Raw genomic sequence first — 19,895 nt, forward strand, 5'->3', positions numbered from 1 at the left:
GGATGGTGAGGTTTAGACTGCGAGCCAAAGGAAGCACTGGCTGATGACAGGATTGTTTTCTTCCCTCTGCTGAGCTCCAGGGCTCATTCACCCGGGCAAGTCTCTGCAGTCTCCCTGGCAAGGTGGGTGTCGGTGTGTTCAGCCCTCACTGAGCCAGTAGGTCTTTGGCAACTAAGCGTCTGAGAAGAGGGTCTCTTACTAGACCCTCCCATTGCCAGGGCATTGGCACTTGACTCCTGTTGTCCCTGTGCTCTGGGAAGCAAAAAACAAAAACAAATTTTAAAAAGCTGGTATTAAACGTCTTCAGGAAAAATCGGCCTTCAATGATCAGTTCATGCTTTGAGGGGCCTGTTTCCACTGAACTGCTGGCCTGAATATTTCATTTTTCCTGGCACATCATCCATACTTTTAATGAAATATTTTATCTGATTGATTAATTGATTGATTGATTTTTAGAGGGGGGAGGGGCAGAGGGAAAGGGAGAGAGAATCTCAAGCAGGCTCCATGTCCAGCATGGAGCCAATCAGGGCTCCATCTCATGACCCTGAGCTCATGACCTCAGCTGAAATCAAGAGTCAGGTGCTTAACCAACCAAGCCACCCATGTGCCCTGAAATATTTTATTTTAAATATATTTCATCTAATATTTTTATCTGTTTACAAAGGGAGATCAGTCCAGAACACGAATTTTCCAGGCATCAGTGTAAATCCACTTAGGAGTACATTCAACAATTATCTAGCTGACCTTCAAAACCCTTATGAGTCAGCAATACCCTTTTACCCTCCCTCCCCCCTTCTGGAACTGGAACTTCTGCAGCAATTACGCAATGTCTGCCCCCCACTGTATGGCAGGAGTACTGGGGACAGAGGGCTTGCCTCTCCTTTCACAAGTCCACAGATACAGAAATATCACACTCCAGTGTGAACCTCCTTCACATCTGTTGTAGATGATTTGGGTGGTAGGATCTGTGACTTTGCGCTGGTGAGATTTTGAGGAGAAGACAGAGTTGAGCTGAGACTGTATTAGGAGATGAAACTTTTAAGGAGCCCTGGAAGGGGGTGAGTGTGTTTTGCATGTGGAATGAATATGTATCTTTAAGGACCAGAAGGTGGGTGGTGGTAGCCAGAATCCTAAGGTTACCCTGGTGTATAAGCACCTTCCACTAGTTACTTAGGCAAACACTAAGCTAGGTGCTGCCTGAAGGGATTTAGCAGATTTATTTATTTATTTTAAAGATTTTATTTATTTAACAGAGAGAGAGACAGCCAGCAAGAGAGGGAACACAAGCAGGGGGAGTGGGAGAGGAAGAAGCAGGCTCCCAGCAGAGGAGCCTGATGTGGGGCTCTATCCCAGAACCCTGGGATCACGCCCTGAGCCGAAGGCAGACGCTTAATGACTGAGCCACCCAGGAGCCCCAGGATTTAGCAGATTTAAATAGGGTCCCAAATCAGCTGGTCTTAAAATAGGGAAATTATCCAGGAAATTACCCAGCCCTTAAATCTGGGTCGAGAGGCTGGAGACCAAGCAGTTAGATTCAAAGTGTGAGAGAGTTCAACATAAGAGAGAGTCTTGCTGATTTGGAGCTGGAGGAGGCCATGTGACAAGTCACAGGAACAGCCTCTTGAGGCTGTAAGCAGCTCCCAGCCGACAGGGTGCCAGCAACCTCAGTACTGCCTCCACAGAACACAGAGCTCTTTCCAATACCCTGAATGAGAATGGAAGTGGATCCTTGCTTAGAACCCTCAGCTGAGAACTCATTCAGGCTGAACCCTTGATTTTTAGCCTCTGAGACCATGAGCAGAAAACCCAACCACTGTGGACTCTGGGAAAAAAACTGAGGGCTTCAGAGGGGAGGGGGGTGGGGGGCGGGGATAGGCCGGTGATCGGTATTAAGGAGGGCACGTATCGCATGGTGCACTGGGTATTATACACAAGTAATGAATCATGGCATTTTACATCAAAAACTAGGGATGTACTGTATGGTGACTAACATAACATAATAAAAAATTATTATTAAAAAAAAAAAAAGAAAAGAAAACCCAACCACACCACACTAAACACTATGACCTACAAAACTGTGAGTTAATAAATGGGTGTTGTTTTAAGCCATTACGTTTGTGGAAATTTTTTTTTTAAAGATTTTATTTATTTATTTGACAGAGATAGAGACAGCCAGTGAGAGAGGGAACACAAGCAGGGGGAGTGGGAGAGGAAGAAGCAGGCTCATAGCGGAGGAGCCCGATGCGGGGCTCGATCCCATAACTCCAGGATCACGCCCTGAGCTGAAGGCAGATGCTTAACCGCTGTGCCACCCAGGTGCCCCCGTTTGTGGAAATTTTTACGCAACCATAGAAAACGAACACACTTTGTAAAGCCTATCTACAACAGAACATTCAACAAAGCCTTATCTGAAATGTAGAAACATTAGAACCACTCCGTGTAAATGAGGAACAATGGTATAAAGCCCAGGGATGCCCGGTCAGTTAACAATACACTGGTGGTTCTGATCCAAGGAGAACATGAAATTAAAGATCTGAGGATAACAAAAGAAGAAATAAAATCATCATTATTTCCATATTCCCAACATAGAAAACCTCCCCAAATTTGCAGATGTATTTTAGAAACAACGGCAACTTTTGGCTGGCTAGAGTATCTATCTTTAAAAGTCTAATTCATTTCTTTACAACAACCACAGGCAATTAAAAAATATAACTAAACAGACACCAAATTATCCCCCATAATTGGGTTGTAACAATGGAGGTTCTCTCTTCTCTTTTTTGGGGCTGGCCAACAAGTGTGCTTTTGGATCTATGCCGATCTGATATGTGATCATAGTTAATCAAAGTATAATTACATACAATACCATCACAGATCTTAGATGTACCTTTAGATGAGTTCTGACAAATGCACAGACTTGTGAGCAAGACTCTTAGAATGTTATATTAAAATCCCGTTAGGTTTTTACTGGTTCTCTTGCCTTGAAGGAATTGTTGTTATAATATCTAAACATACAAATTAATTTTGGCTGTTTTTAGGTTCATAAAAATAGATCTCTCTAGTATGTACTTTTTTGGTGTCTAGCTTCTTAGGCTGAGCATATCTTTGTTGATGTTTATCCAGATTGCTGAGTGTCTACTTCCTTCCTTTTTATTTTTGAGTAATGTCTATTGTATTAACATAACACGGTATGTTCATCTGCTCTAAACATTCAGCTATTTTGAATAAAGCTGCTATAAACATTTTGGTACAAGTCTTTTTGTAGACCTATGTTGCTATTTTTCTTGGGAAAATGCCGTTTGTTGAAAAAGACTTTATTTTCCTCCACTATATTGCATTTAGCGCATTCATTCAAAAGCGTTTGACCATGTCTATGTATCTGTTTCTAGACCCCTACTCTCTTTCATAGATGAATTTGTTTGGCCTTACACCAACACTACACTGATTATTCTAGCTTGAAACCACCTCAATAAGTACATTACATTTTTAAATGCAATTTTTCTCTGCAATGTGCTTATATGACTATTCATACGCTATTGATTCAAATTTAGAGAATGAAACAGTTTCCCTGAAAGAAAGTCTTTGCTATTATTAAGGGGAATTACTTCTAAGACTAACCCAGAGTATTTGTAAGTTGTCCTTTTAAAACAAGCATGAGACAAAGTATCTGGAGGACTGGTTTAATTTTCTAAGAGATTCTTGTTGGAATTATATCGTAGGGAGGTATGGGACTATTATATCAATCACACAGCTCATTATTGTATCATAATTTCTTAAAGGCCATTAAGTACAATAAAATTTTAAATTTAATTTAATAATAACAAATTTAAACTAGTATCTAGGGTTCCATGACATAATACTGTATGTCAGCTATACTTGAATATATATATATGGTATATATAATTGATTCAATATACATACGGTTTCAAATTTCTGAGTGCCCTTCCTAAAGCTGCTGTATGGTTTTATCTCAGCTGTGTTAACAATGGACATTTTCTGTTTTACTTCTTAGTTCCACGTTTTTGTTCCTTCCGCTATGGCTTATCTCTCCTCCTGCATTTCTGTAACGTTGTAATCATGGCACAGCGCATGTGTCTGAGCCTCACGATGGTGGCCATGGTGAATAGCACAAAGCCTCACGGTTTGCCCAACACCTCCACTGTGGAGCACCTGGATCACATAAAGGTATGTGAAAAATATTGTTCATAGTCACAAGTTTAAAATCCTATCTTGCTAATTCAATTTGTGTAGAGACTGAATGTTATCATAATTGGTGTGACAGTGATCATTAGAAAAAGAAGTTCAAGTCTTCCACTACCGTGCTAGCAGTAACCTAACTAAACACGGTCCATGACTACAGCACGCCTTAGTATTTGTGAAGGACTTTGTTACGTGAATCCTTCTACGTGAAGAAGAATAAAAACCGAGCATTAGGGTCCCTAATTGAGAAGTTTGGACAAGAGAGAAGAGAGCAAGCATTTCAAACCAGAGTGGAAGTGAAGACACACTGTTTCTTGAAAAGTTTTTGAATATGCAGTATATTTACATGTTTCACTAATTTCATCTCCAGAAGGTAATGAGTTTCTACCTGTCAGAAGATGTAGTACAGAAAAAAAAAAAAGGAAATGAATGGGAAGAATATTTTTTCATTCTACTCTTCCTATGTTCTGTTACGAATGCATAGGCAAACCTGAACATACTTTCTTATTTTCACCCTTTTTACATTAAAAATAACACTTTATATGCAATGTACTGCACCTTATTTATTTATTTTTACATAATCATCAGAACCAGCCTTAGATATGACACAAATGTAGGAATTCCCATAGAGGGAATTTAAAATAACTATAATTAATATGTTAAGGCTCTAATGGAAAAAGTTGGCAACACATAACACCAGATGGGTAATGTCCGAGATGGAAACTATGAGAATGAATAAAAAAGAAACAGAAATCAAGGCAAGTGTAACATAAATAAAGAGTGCCTTGACAAGCTCATCAGTAGTCTCAACATAGCTGAGGGAAGAATCTATAAACTTGAATATGGGTAAGTAGAAACTTCTCAAGCTGAAATGAAAGAGAATGGAGGGGTTGGGAGGGAAGCTTAACAGAATATCCCAGAATTGTGGATAATATCAAAAGGTATAGTGGTGCCTGGGGGGCTCAGTTGGTTAAGCATCAAACTCCTGCTTTCAGCTCAGGTCATGATCTCCCAGTTTGAGATTTGGCCCCATGTCAGGCTCCACACTCAGTGGGGAGTCTGCTCAAGATTTCCTCCCTTTCCCTTCGCCCCTCCCCTGCTCTCTCTCTCAAATAAATCTAAAAAAAAAAAAAAAGCATACCATATAAATGGCTAGAATGCCAGAAGTAAAGAAATACAGAGTGGCAAGAAGTAATATCTGAAAAATTGATGGCTGAGAACTTTCCAAAATTACTGGCAGACACCAAACCACAAGTCCAAGAAGCTCAGAGAACACCAAACAGGATAGTAAGAAGATAATAATTAACAACCAGAAAAACCAACTAGATATACATATTTAAATTGCAGAAAACCAAGACACAGAGAACACCCTGAACGAAACCAGAGGGAAAAATATCTTACTTACAGAGGAACAAGGATAAGAATTACAGAAGACTTATCAGAAACCATTCAAATAAGAAGAGAGGGAAAACAATCTTTCAAGTGTTGAAAGAAAAAGAATCGGCCAAGTTAGACTTCTATATCCAATGAAATTACCTCAAAAGTGAAAGAGGTTAAAGACTACTTCAGGCAAATAAAAACAGGCAATTTATTGCCAGCAGGCCTGCCATAAAAGAAATGTTAAAAGATGGCAGATTTTAATCAATAATCACTTTACTTATTTATTTATTTTAGAGAGCCTATGAACAGGTGGGAGAAGAGCAAAGGGAGTAGAAGAGAGAGAATCTTAAGCAGACTCCACATCCAGAGTGGAACCCAATGCAGGGCTTGATCTCACGACCCTGAGATCATGACCTCAGCCTAAATCAAGAGCCGGACACTTAACTGACTGAGCCATCTGGACACCCCTCAACAATCACTGTATTTTTATTTATTTATTTTTAAGATTTTTCTTTATTTCAGAGAGAGAGCACGGTGGGGAAGGGCAGAAGAAGAGGGGAGAGAGAAACTCAAGTAAACTCCATGCTGAGTGTGGAGCCTGATGAGGGTCTTGATCCCACAACACTGAGATCAGACCTGAGCTGAAACCAAGAGTCAGACACTCAACCAACTGTGCCACTCAGGCACCCCCAATACTCACTTTAAATGTGAATGGTCTATATATGCCAGTTAAAAGACAGAAATTTTCAGATTTGATAAGAGAGATCCTAAGAAAATTTAAGTAGGCATATTAATTTCAGACAAAGCAGAATTTATAGCAAGGGAGATTATTAGAAATAAAGGAGTATTACCTAGTGATAAAGGAGTCAGTTCTCCAAAAAGGCATAATAATACTAAACATGCATGTCCCTAACAACAGAGCAGTAAAATATGGAAGGCAAAGAAGTGAAAGAAGAAAGAGACAAATACAAAATTGGTTAACTGTTTTCTATTTGTTACATCTGTTCTTTGTTTCCTTTTATTCTCTTTTTTGCCTTCTCCCAGTTTGAGTCTTTTATGTGATTCAATTTGCAGTGCAGACACCTTATAACACAGCATTCCCAGTTTTGCTTTCCATCTCTTGTGAAAATGCTGTATTCATTTCACTATCTACATGCTATAAATACATATATAAATAAATATAAATTACATTATATATTACATAAATAATGTAATACAAGATTACATTATTTCTTTAAACAAATAATTATCTTTTAGATCACTTCAAAAGAAAATATTTTATATCTTCATTTATTCTTTTCTGATGCTCTTCATTTTTTAATATAGATCCATGTTTCTGAGCTGCTTCATTTTCCTTCTGCAGAAAGAAGTTCTAGTAAGTTTCTTTTGTGGGTAACACTTTTGTTTTTACATCTAAGAAACCTCTGCATAGCCCAAGGCAAAAAAAATTGTTTTGTTCTAGAACTTTTATAATTTCAGGTTTTACATTTAAATATAGGATTCATTTAGACTTAATTTTTACATACATTGTGTTTAAGGTTATTTTTTACATATGGATATACATTGTTCTAGCATCATTTGTTGAAAAAACTCTTCTTTTTCCACTGAATTGTCTTTGAATGTTTGTTGAAAAAAATCACATACTTGATTTTAAGACTTGTCATAAAGCTATAATAATCAAAACAGTGTGGTATAGCTTATAAAAAAATAGTCACTCAAATAGCATAGTGAGTTCAGAAATAGACTCACACGCATATGAACTCCTGGTTTTTTTCATGATCCACAAAAGAACAAACATAAAATTGAACTCCATCAAATTTTAAAAGAACTGTTGAGAGGATAAAAAGACAAACCAGAGACAGGGGTAAATGTTTGCAAATCATATCTAATAAGGGAATTGTATCAAAACTCAATAATAATGAAACAAAAAGCACAGGCCCAATTACAAAAAAAAAACAAAAAAACGGAAAACATGAACAGACATTTCACCAAAGAAGATACATAGATGGATGGCAAATACTCATGAAAAGACGTTCCACATCATGAGCCATTAGGGACAAGCAAATTAAAGCACAAAGGTTTATCACTACACACCAATTCAAACGACCAAAACTATGAAGGTTGGACATATCAAGTGTTGGCAAGAACGCAGAGGAACTGGAAATCTCTCACATTGCTCGTGAGGATGCAAAAGGGTACAATCACTTCAGTTAAGCACACACCTGCTGTATGATCAAGCCATTCTGTGCCAGGTATTTACTGGAGAGAAATGAAAACATATGTCCATATAGAGACTTGTACATAAATGCTCACAGTAGCTTTATTTGTAATAGCCCAACACTAGAAACAATAAATATGTTCATCAACTGTCTTACATCCATAAAACAGAGTATACTTAGCACTAAAAAGAAATGAGCTAGTGACATACGAACATGGATGAAATTCAAAATAAGTATGCCAAGTGGAATAAACTGTATGTATATAGTGTTTGACTCCATTTATATAAAACTTCCAGAAAATGAAAACTATGTCATAGTGACAGGCAGATTAGTGCTGAGAGAAAAGCAGGAGGGAGGAATTACAAAAGAAGTAAGGAAACTTCTGGAGGTGGAGAATACATTAATTGCCTTGATTGTGGTGACGGTTTCACGAGTATACACATAATTAAAAATTTATCAAGTTGTACACTTCATGCCAAAGGCTGAACGTGAGGTTTATTGTGTCATTTGTACCTCAAAAATCTGTTAAACTTTTAATCTAAATTTTCTCTTGAATTATATTCTGTAAATATTTGTAGTATTCCACTGCTTTGGTTTAAATATTGAGAACTCCATGTTCTAGAGAAACGGCTGCTCACAGGAGCCATATACTGAATCCTTCACTATAGCAAAACAGGAGGGAGCTCGAGCTGTGGAGGCGCTCTAGAGCCTCCCGCCGTAATCCAGGGAATCTGATTGTCTTCAAATGTGAGCCCCAGGAAAGGAAGTCTCTTTGCTGAGAAAAATGAGAGAAGATAGCATGTGATTATTCCAAAATATGAAGACTCACCAGAAAACCGTTTCCCTAGAGCAGGTCAAATTGTAACCTGAAATTACAAAAGGAACCTAAAAGCAAGTGAAGCAATTATAGTTATGGAAGGAGCACCGCAGGGAAGAGCATACAAGAGCTGATGGCCGAGATGGCCAGGCAACAGCAGGCTATGCTCTGCCAGTGAACAAATGAAGACAAGTAAGCTGACATAACTCAGGGAAGGATTACGGAAAAACAAGACATTTAGAACATCTTAGAAAAGAAGAGAAACGAAGCCAAAAAAAGAGAAATGGCCTTCCTGCTTCACTGTCTCATCCAATTATTTCCAGTTCAGCCTGAGACCTTCTCTTTGTGATTTGATCTACCACTATTTTTTCTCTCTGGGGGTAGTCTGGATGCGAGGAAATGCTGTTTTGTGAATGAGGTGAACTTAATGGAGGAGTCAGAGGAGGAATAAAGGCAAGAGGACATTCATGACTGCGGTGGGCCTCGCACTCTATGGAAGGGTTGACACGCAGGGTAGCAACGTTCAAGAAACAAGTTTTGAGTGTCCATGCTGTCCTGGGGCGACAGAGGGTGCCCTTGACTGCACGGACTTTACGTTATAGTCGAAGATACTACTGTTACATGTCAGTACACACAGGAAAAGATGTTAGAAAGGAACAGCAAAGATCCCATGATCGAGAATGAGGCAGAGGGGAGCTCCTGTACACTGAGTGGGCTGGCAGACCAGGTCCCCTGCATCCCTGAATATCACAGTAATGCAGAGAGTCTCCATGTGTCTCCTTGTTTCAGGATGCAGAGAGTCTCCATGTGTCTCCTTGTTTCTTCCAGAACCCCGTGTATAACTGGAGTCCTAAAATCCAGGGCGCCATCTTCAGTTCCATCTTCTGTGGTGTACTCATCACACAAATTCCTGTTGGATACTTGTCTGAAAGATATTCCATCAAGAAAACGATCGGCGTTGGATTATTCCTCAGCTCTCTCCTTAGCCTGTTAATGCCAATGGCAGCTGGAGGTGGAGAAGCTTTCCTCCTGGCATGCCGAGTAGCCCAGGGAGCAGCCCAGGTATTAAGATAATGCAAAAACTGAACAGGGTTTAAATTCACAGAAAGTATCAGAGATCACATGACCCAATCGTTCTAATTTCAGGGGTCGGTATCCATAGCTCAGCACGCCATGTGGGTCAAGTGGGCTCCTCCCTTGGAACGAGGCCGACTCACCTCCCTGAGTCTATCAGGTAATGACGTAGGGCCTAAAATGGCTGAATCCCGCTGTCATGTCATTCTAGCATGTTTTTCCTAGATCTGTAAAAGATGTGTGTTTTGAAGTGTTCAGGGCTTTGCAAACCATCTGCTTCAGCCTCCTTGCTTTAAAGAAATGGAAACTGTCTAGAATGAAGAAAGGTCTAGAATGAAGAAAGGTCTTCTTTATCTCAAACAACAGGAAAAAAAAAAGAAAAGTGAATATTTTATTCTTTTCTTCTCAGTGTTATGCTTTACATGTGTATTTCACTGGACACTTTTTATTGCTACCATGAGGCTACATTCTCTCTATTCTCAGATGCCTGTATTCCTTAAGGGTGTTCTTTATACTCTCTGATTAGGAATTCTGCTGGGGTCCTTCATTGTTCTGCTTGTGACTGGATTCATCTGCCAATCCCTGGGCTGGCCTATGGCCTTCTATATTTTTGGTAAGTCTCTTTCTATAATATCCCAGTCATTATTCAGAGTTAAAAAAATTAAAAATAAAAACTGACTATAATGTAATAATTTATATAAAGCTAATGACATTTAAAATCATGAATCTCATTGAAGGAAAGAGAGAAGTCAATATTCATTACTTTCACATTACAGGCAGAACTATACATGTGTTATTGTACATAACCTCTGCAGTTCTATAATGTAGGTACTAGAGATCCATACCCCTTCTATGAAACCCCTGGGGGAAAGGGATGACCCACTATTCATAAAAAGGACCATACAGACTGAAGCAATGCTGGGAAGGAGATACATAAGGGAAGACACCTCAATCCCACTCAACTCTCTCTTCCTTACCTTCTTCTCGGGCTGCTTGCCAAATCAGTCTAGAACACAGTTGACCCAGAGGCCTGTTAATGTTCATTCAAGCCAGCCATCTGTGACCAATGCAGGGTACCGAAGGGTAAAGAGTGGGTTTAGAGGGACGAACGGAAGATATCCAATGAACACTGAGCAAATGGTGAAGCCATAATATGAAAACATGCCTTCCGTCCTCCAGATGCCATTGCTTTTCATGACTAAATTAGTCTCCGGTAGTGAGTAACAATCAGTATAGTGAGAGTACCCAAACCCTGCACCAGGAAAGGGCCTAAAAAACTGGGACTGTCTAGCCTGGTAAAAAGAAAACTTGAGAGAGCATGCGTAGAAGAGAAATGCACACCTGCTCTGTATTACAAAAGTAAAACCAACCAGCAGAAATTACAGGGAGGTGAGGTTTGCCTCCATGAAAGACAAGCTCAGTAATTAATGCTGCCCAACAGTGCTGATCAAAGGTTGGATGACCTCCAATGCTCATGGTGTATTCCTATTCTAACGTCACAAACATGCGTACGGTAACATACGGCATTTGCAGTTCTCATGGGGGGCTCGGTGAAGCTCAGGAGAGCCACGATGCGTTGTCCTAGGACAGCAGCTTTCCCATGAACCACCTCCTATGGAGGCACCTGGAATGGGGGGAAGGGCTCAGAGGGTAGCAGGGTAGGGATTCAGTCGTCTACCTCCCCCAGTCTTTACCACGAGGCGTCCCGCCATGCCCACAGAGCCAAAATGGCTGGCCCCAGTTCGTGGCAGAAGCAAGACTAAAACCAAGAAGTTTCGTTCCATTTGAAGGTTATTCTCAGTAAAATTAAAGAAATCCAAATCCACACTGCTTTAAAGAACAAAATAACGTCTGCCTTTGAGCAGCTCCTAATTGCTGGAGAAAGGTTCCCAAAGGAGCAAATCGGTTCACAAGCTCATATTTGTGCTTAAAACAACATCCATTCTGCTGTGTTTCCCTCCACAATTATCTCAAACTTCTCTAGTCTCCTTAAATCTCTAAAATGGCTCCCTTTCCCCCCGCCTTCTCTCTCATGTCACCTCCCTTTCAACGGTGGAAATTGTTGCTCAACCTATCTGTACCCACTGCCCCAACCTCCCAGACTTCTCCTCAACGTCTGACTCATGTCTGACCCATTCTGCCATTGAAACACCTTTTTTTTTTTTTTAAGATTTTATTTATTTATTCGTCAGAGAGAGAGTGAGCACAAGCAGGGGGAGTAGCAGGCAGAGGGAAAAGCAGGCTCCCCACTGAGCAGGGAGCCCAGTGTGGGATTTGATCCCAGGACCCTGAGATCATGACCTGAGCCGAAGGCAGTCGCTTAACCAACTGAGCCACCCAGGTGTCCTGTCATCATCGACGAGATCACTTACGGCTTCTATCAGAGCTGCCCTGATTCTGCACTGAACCCATTCTGGGCCCCCTCCAGCCAGGCCCTCTGCATAGAGTCTGTGAGGTCGAGATTATACACTCTTCAGAGCCCATGGCCATCACTCCTAGTCATGACTCCCAGAACTGTTTGCTCAAAAACCACCAAGGCTTTTCAGACCTGGCAGGACTCTTCTGCACATCCACTGAATTTAGATTTGGCCAACGAGGGGCAGGCAAAACTGCTTGCAGAAGATGTAAATGGAGCATGATGGGGAAGGCAAGAATTTCTACACATAACCGATCGAAATTTCTTGTGGGTGGGAAAGGATCTGGGTAGGAACAGGAGGTCAAGCCTCAGACCACAGCGACCAGGGATTTGTGACCAGTGGCATCTAAGAATTCTAAGTTGAAATCTCATTCTTTTTTGGGCTTCTTTCAAAAATTTTCTTTGTCTTAGACTTTCTGTAGTTTGAATATGATATGCCTCAGTGTAAATTTTTTTTGTATTTATCCTGTTGGTGTTCTCTTGAGCTTCCTGTGTCTGTGATTTGGTGTCTGTCATTAATTTTGGAAGACTCTAATTATTCCTTCAAACAATTCTCCTGTTCCTTTCTCATTCTTCTCCTTCTGATAGTGCCGTAATGAATATATTACACCTTTTGTAATTGTCCCACAATTCTTGGATACCTGTCGTTTTTATTCTTTTTCTCTCTTTGCAATTCAGTTTTGGAAATTTCTACAGACATTTCTTCAAGCTCAATGATTCCTTCCTTGGCCATGCCTAGTCTATTAATGACCCCATTAAAGGCATTCTTCATTTCTAGGTTAGTGTTTTTGATTTCTAGCATTTCCTCATGATTTTCTTATTAGAGTTTCTATCTGTGTACTTACATGAATCATACATTCTTGTATGTTGTCCACTTTTTCCATGAGAGCTCTTAACATTATTAATCATAGTTGTTTTAAATTCTTGATTTGATAATTCCAGTGTCTCCAGCATTTCTGAATCAGTTCCAATGCTTGCTGTCTTCAAACTACATTTTTTTTTTTGTCTTGTAGTATGCCTTATAATTTTTTTGTTGTTGAAAGCTCAACAAGATGTGCTAGATAAGAGGAAGGGAAACAGTCTTTCTATGTGAGGTTTTGTGTTTATCTGGCTTGGCTGGGGGTTAGGCATTGCTCACTGTTTGCTATAGCTCTAAGTTTCAGAGGCTGTAATTTCCTCTCTGTTTTTATGTATTCATAGACTTCTTAAGGTTTGACACATAGTTTCCTCATCTGCATTTACATACAGGGAAACTACTGATGTGGTGGTAAGGTGTGTGGGGGGGAAGACAGCGTTCTACAGTCAGACGATTAGTCTCGGTCTTTTGGTGAGACTGAGCCTCTGGGCTTCACCTTCAGAAGTCCTTCCCAGTGTTCCCCCCATTATGTAAGACAGGAGGCCAGAGGGGGTTGCAGTTGGATTTCCCTTCCCTTAAGCTGATTAGATTCCGGTAGAAGTTTCCTTTGACAGTAGGCTTTGCTAAGAATAGAATGCTCTAGAGATCATTCAAAACAGCGACTTTTCCTTTCCCCTGCTGAAAGGATGTAGGGATTTTTCTCTGATCTTCACTGTGAGAACCTGGTTAGGTCTCCTGGAGGTAAAACTCACTCACAAAAGTATAAGGCTCCGTCCAGTACTCCCCCACCCCAGACTTTTTACCTCTCAAACCTGTACACACAGCCTACTGCAATTAATCAATTGCCAGGTTTTCCCACCCTGGTACTGGTTCCCATGCCCTTTTCTGCTTCTGGGTTTCTGTTCCAGGAAGTTGTAATTCTCTGTATCCACCTGTCTCTCCGATTTTGGGTACAGGAATTTGCTCTATGACCTCAATTCTCTAATGTATCAAAGAAGAGTTGCTGATTTTTACTTTGTTCAACATGTTTCTTGTCATGAGGATGGGAGGGAGGACTCTCAAGTTCCTTACATGCTGGGTCAGAAACCAGAAGTCATTTTGAAGTTACATTTTTGTCAATATAGGATGAGAAGTCATATTTTATTTAAGTTTCTTAACAAATCCATAACTTCATTTACAACTTTTAAACATTCATGTGCATTTCCATGTATAGTCTTGCCCCAGGCCTCACAATGGCCAAACCTCCCTTAAAGCAAGTGGAAGCTCTTCAGTCCACCTGTGCTTGACCTGTGCTCTCAATCAATCCATCACCAGTGGGGCCTTTGCCTGGCTCCCTGCTCTGGGCTTTGTGCTTCTGGCCATTCCATCTCAGTCTTTTGCAGACTCAGCCTCTTCCACTTGCCATTAACTCTTGTCTTTCTTCAAAGCTCTGCCCCAGGCTGTTCCTCGAGGACTGTACTCCTGCCCTGAAAATACAATTCATGCTAAGTGTCAGCTACCACTGATTAGCCGTGTGTCCCTGGGCAAGGATGCAGACCTTTCTGAACATCATTTTGAAAAAGAGCTAATAGCCCCATATGAGTTTCTGAGTTGACTAAAATAATATATTGAAATGTACATGTATTTATTAGATATTCACTCCTCTCCACTTGTATTTCACCTTGGGATTCGGTTCTCAGATCACAGAATGACACGGAAATAGTAGATGGTCGAAACATCCTTTCAATGTTGTTTAAAGAGCGTTGTAGAACCCTAAGATCTCACAGCGGCTCCAGGTTTCCACGTGGTCTGATCCCATCACCTCTCATCCTCGAGCTTTCCCACCCTCCCCTTGCTTCCTCTCCGGTCGCAATGGCCTCATGGCCTAGGCCTTCAGCACTCCCTGCTCCCTCTGCCTGGAGTGTCCTTGCCCCACATCCATGTCCCAGCCTTCACTGAGTATGGCACTCCTCACCTCCTCCCCCTGTAACTCCTCTCCATAGCTCTCGTCACTGGCATTTGATAGCGTTTACTTATTTACTTTTCATCATCTCTTTCTCATCCGCTAGAAAGTAAACTCTATGAAGACAGAAATTTTTGTGTTTTATTTATTGCTGCATCCCCCGTACCTAGAATAGTGAATGGTATATAACTAGCATTTAATCAATATTTGTCAGATGAATGAATGCATTTCTGGAAGACTGACTGATGAGTACTACATACTCCCTGTCCTAACAGACGATTCCTCACAGAGGACGTGTGTAGTCCCTCAGGCCTGGGCTGAATCTTAGGAGCATGGCCAAGACCTGGCTCTCAAAGCTTGGTGATCATCAAGCCCTGTGAGGGCTCACAATGGGACACACTGGGAATTTGTAGAGATGAGGGCCTAAGAGCAGGGAGTCCCGCTATGATTACTGGAAGGATACAGAGGCCCAATCAGGAGAGGCCAGAGGGCTTGTTGCCCTTTCTGCAAAATTCATTCTGTAGGCAGACACAGCTGCGGATACAGAGGACCATCAAAAATGTAAACCTTGTTGCAAAGTTTTAAAGAAAAAAGAGGAGGTCCAGGTTCTCTGACCGATAATGACAAATGCGAATTTGGGAAAGAGACTTAATACAGACAGAAGAAATTTCGATTCTAACGTGTCCTGCTTTGATAGGTGCTTGTGGCTGTGCCCTAAGTCTTCTCTGGTTCGTTCTGTTCTATGATGACCCCAAGGACCACCCCTGTATAAGCATCAGTGAGAAGGAATACATCTTGTCCTCCCTCAACCAGCAGGTAGAACACAGATGCTGCACTGTGGTATCTCCCAGATTCTGTGCCGAATGAAACTGTTCCCGCTCCTCCTCCTGTGCTAACAGTTGATGGTTTTTCCCCAGGTCAGCTCAAGGACACAGCCTCTGCCAATCAAAGCTATGATTAAGTCTCTTCCAGTCTGGGCCATTGCTTTCGGTTCTTTTGCTTTTCACTGGACAAATAACATCATGGTTTTGTACACTCCGACGTTTATCAACTCCAAGCTTCATGTGAATATAAAAGAGGTAAGTCTACCTGTGTTCTCCTTTTAACTTTATGAAGGACTATGCTCATTTCTTTGTTTCTTATGACTCCAATCCTGGCTCTTGCTCAGCCCTACACTATTTAGCTGACATTCTGTACCTGGAGACTCAATGTTTCCAATTCTTACGTTAACGTTTCCCAGAACAAAAGGTGTAGGCACAGTATCTGGCACTCTCACAACAGAACACACTCACTCAAGTTCCCACGAGTCCCTACCTCCCATTCACTGCATGATCACCCTAATTAGTATAACTTAAGGCTCAACACCATCGTTCCCTACAGAGACCGGGATCCTTCCCTGCCACGCTGCCCAGCTCACACCCAGCCTATCTCTTGGGATAAGGCAATGAGTCCTGGGTTGAGAACCCATGACTTGGGTCTTGCTTTGAAAGGATGGGCACTCACATTGCTTGTCTGACTTGGGAGAATCACTGTTCCCTGAACGTTATGTTCAAGGCCATAATATCAGAAAAGACTCCTATAGAAACCGAATGACAAAAGTGCCATTCATCAACCAACTTCCAGTATCCCAGCCTCGGGGCCAAGCGCTCTCTGATTCAGTGTTATCCTCCATGAGACCATGGACGGGTTGAAAGGATTACGAGCAGCGGTTCAGAATAAGCACCATACGATTGTCTGTAATTGCTGTCATTACTAGGTCTACCGTCTTGCCCAGGGCCCGCATTCCCCATTCCTGACACTGGTTTTCTGATCTCGATTCTCTAGTACTTTCAGGTCCCGTGACACTAAGAAGAGAAAACTAGACTGAATCTGACAACTCTTCCTGACCCCCAAACTCTTTTTCCCTTTCTTTTGGGAGGTGTGACCCCAAGCGGGAACTCTGGGGTTGCACGTTGGTGGTTGCTGGTGTGGCAGTACAAATTTTAGATCCTGAGTTTTAGCGCAGGCATGACTCTACCAATCACGCTCACCCTCACATTTACTTCCCAGAACGGGCTGCTGTCGGCCCTCCCCTATCTGCTCGCCTGGAGCTTTGGTATCCTATCAGGTCACCTGACAGACTTCTTCCTGTCCAGGAATCTTCTCCGCTTAGTTACCATCCGGAACCTCTTCAACACGCTAGGTAAGGAACAGCCGGGACGCTCAAGCACCTTGCGGCCCTTCGCGCCCCCCCGCCCCGTGTCCAGGACGCCCCTAACGGTGTCGTGTGCATCACCCCCAGGGCTGCTCCTGCCTGCCTTCTTCAGCGTGTGTCTCCTTTACCTGAGCTTCAGCTTTTCCAGCACAGCCGTCTTCCTGATCCTTGCCAGCTCAACGGGAACCTTCTGTATGGCCGGAGTACTCATAAATGGCTTGGATATTGCTCCCAGGTAGGGTTTAAAAATCTCTGTCTTGTATCCAAGCTCTCCAGGGTGTTTTAAGATTCCAGCTCTTTTGCTGGAGTTCGTGGCCAGCAGGCCAAAATGCTTCCAGAAGCAACATCAACACAGTTCATTCATATGATGTAAGTAATCATTATGTACCTAAGGGTACATTCATGTTTGAACTCACCGGGCTACACTCTATGAAACATACGTCATAGATTCAGAGCACACTTCTGAAGTCAGAAGGTTCAGTTTTAATAACAGCATGACCACTCTCCTCAAACAAATGACTTACCTGCTCTGGGCCCATTTCACACCTATAAAATGGGAGTGATGAGAGAACGCTTGACTCATAGAAATGAGTTAATTTAGGCCAAGTACACAGAATAGTGCCTGGCCCACAGCAAACACTGTACACAGGTTTCCCCCTCCGCACTGCCGTTGTAACTGAATGCAGGTTTGTATGTTATGACCCTCATGACAGCCACCGGTCAGCAATGCTTCTCGTAGAACTGAGGAGACCGAGCATCAGACACTTGTCAGCCTAACATCTCACCACTGGTTTGGGATCTTACCTGGGGTTTTAATCCAGATCTGTCTGGCAAGATCTTTAGCTTTCTGCGATGCCTGTCTTCAAGCTACGCTAAGTGTGACTGATGGAAGCAGCCCTGTCATTTGCACAGCTCTGGGGGACACTGTTTACACTGTGCTGTATAGGGCTAGTAGTCCCTGGAGAATATGGATCTAGTAGGAACAGAAGTCTCTGAAGTTTAGCAAAGCAGCGGCCACGAGGTAGAGAGGCAAAATCAGTGAAGAATAACCCACTTGTCTTGATTCTTATAAAGAATCTTGTCCATTATATCTAGACAAGGTGAGTGCCAGGGTAATGAGGACATGTATCCACTTGTTTTATTCAGTTCCAAGACCCTCCTTAGAAATGCCCACAGGTGTTCTGATTACTTGGAATCATATAAAAACAGATAAGGATTATTTGATATAGAAAAGCACAATGTCAACTGAGCCATATGCACTCTGAAATCAAGAATGTATGGAGGACATTAGGAGAAGGAAGGGAAAAATGAAGGGGGGAAAATCAGAGGGGGAGATGAACCATGAGAGACTATGGACTCAGGGAAACAAACTGAGGGTGTCAGAGGGGAGGAGGGTGATGGGATGGGTTAGCCCTGTGAAGGGTATTAAGGAGGACATGTGTTGCACGGAGCACTGGGTGTTATACGCAAACAGTGAATCCTGGAACACTACATCAAAAACTACTGATGTACTGTATGGTGACTACCATGACATAATAAAATAAATAAATAAATAAAATAAATTATAAAAAAAAATAGGTTTTCCAAAAAAAGGAATTACTTTAATTCACTAGAATATATAATATTCTAAATTTCTATGCACCTAACATTTTACAACTGAAAAGCAAAATTTGAGAAAACTCTTCAATTTCCACATAGCATTGGGCAGCTGTGGATGACTGACATTCCAACTGGGAAAAATCTGAAAAGGTCAAATAAAATGCCAAAAGTAGGGGTGCCTGGCTGGCTCAGTCAGTGGAACATGTGACTCTTGATCTTGGGATTGTTCGAGACCAAGGTTTGAACCCCACGTTGGGTCTAGAGATTACTTAAAAAATTAAAAAGATAAAATAAAATAAAATACCCAAAGTATTCACTAAAAGGCATCAGAGAGCAGCTGAGGCCTATAAAACCAAAGACACAAGAGGATAGCACCTCTGAGCTGAGCTGACAATTCCGCCACTTTCCTTGGGGTCATTTGGCAAAAAGCTGGTAATCTAGGTTTGGCCCTGGGACAAGCCTGCTGCTCTGCATAGAGAAATTAGTCAAGCATTTGGGTTGCACAGGGCTGGAGTGACAACACTGAAAATTAAGGGAACTTAAACATAAAGTCAGTTTCTTTCTTTGAGATATTTGTTGATTCTGAAGTTCAATGGGGCAAATGGCAAAAAAAAAAAAAAAACAAAACAAAAAAAAAACCCAAACCCAAATCTAAGCAAAACCATGAGAAGCAGGGCAGAATTTCCCATACTACCTATACTAAGGAGACAAGATCTACCAAGGCCTGGAGGGACCTGGCTGGATATACTGAGCTCTCCAGGTAACAGCATGGAGGGCAATACCGAAGGAATCTGTACTACAGTATGGGGTCTTAGCAAAATTGAAACCTAGCCTCATCTCAGTTCATCTGTTAATTAGATTAAAGTGATCCGTTCCTTCCTCACCAAATCTATCTACGAGAGAAAAGGCTGAATCTTTTCTTGCAAAACATAACATATGCTTTGAGTCCCTGTACCTCTTATTCAAAACGTCCTGCATTTAATAAAAATTACTAGGCATAACAAAGGATAGGGCCATAAGATCCATAACCACAAAATGCATTAGAAATAGTCTTACAACTTATACAGATATTAAAGTTAGTAGGCAAGAAGAACTATGAAATATCTATGATTAATATACCCAAGAAACCAGGGGAAAAACTGAAGAAATGAGAAGAAAAGATAAAGAATTTGACCAGTATTGGAATCTATATAAACAATCA

General features: G+C 41.5%; 1 protein-coding gene across 1 annotated transcript in view; it reads left to right on the top strand.

Moving 5' to 3' along the window:
• SLC17A1 (solute carrier family 17 member 1) overlaps nt 1–19,895 on the top strand; it is a 39,934-nt gene that overhangs the window by 1,640 nt on the left and 18,399 nt on the right. The window contains exons 2-9 of the mRNA XM_019795910.2: nt 4,010–4,182; nt 9,442–9,675; nt 9,760–9,847; nt 10,214–10,300; nt 15,599–15,717; nt 15,819–15,980; nt 16,951–17,083; nt 17,183–17,330. Of these exons, the coding sequence (XP_019651469.1) occupies nt 4,010–4,182; nt 9,442–9,675; nt 9,760–9,847; nt 10,214–10,300; nt 15,599–15,717; nt 15,819–15,980; nt 16,951–17,083; nt 17,183–17,330 (1,144 nt within the window). The remainder of the gene's footprint in view (nt 1–4,009; nt 4,183–9,441; nt 9,676–9,759; nt 9,848–10,213; nt 10,301–15,598; nt 15,718–15,818; nt 15,981–16,950; nt 17,084–17,182; nt 17,331–19,895) is intronic.

Source organism: Ailuropoda melanoleuca, chromosome 5 (assembly GCF_002007445.2).
Source record: "Ailuropoda melanoleuca isolate Jingjing chromosome 5, ASM200744v2, whole genome shotgun sequence".
In the NCBI taxonomy this organism is placed as follows: Eukaryota; Metazoa; Chordata; class Mammalia; order Carnivora; family Ursidae; genus Ailuropoda; species Ailuropoda melanoleuca.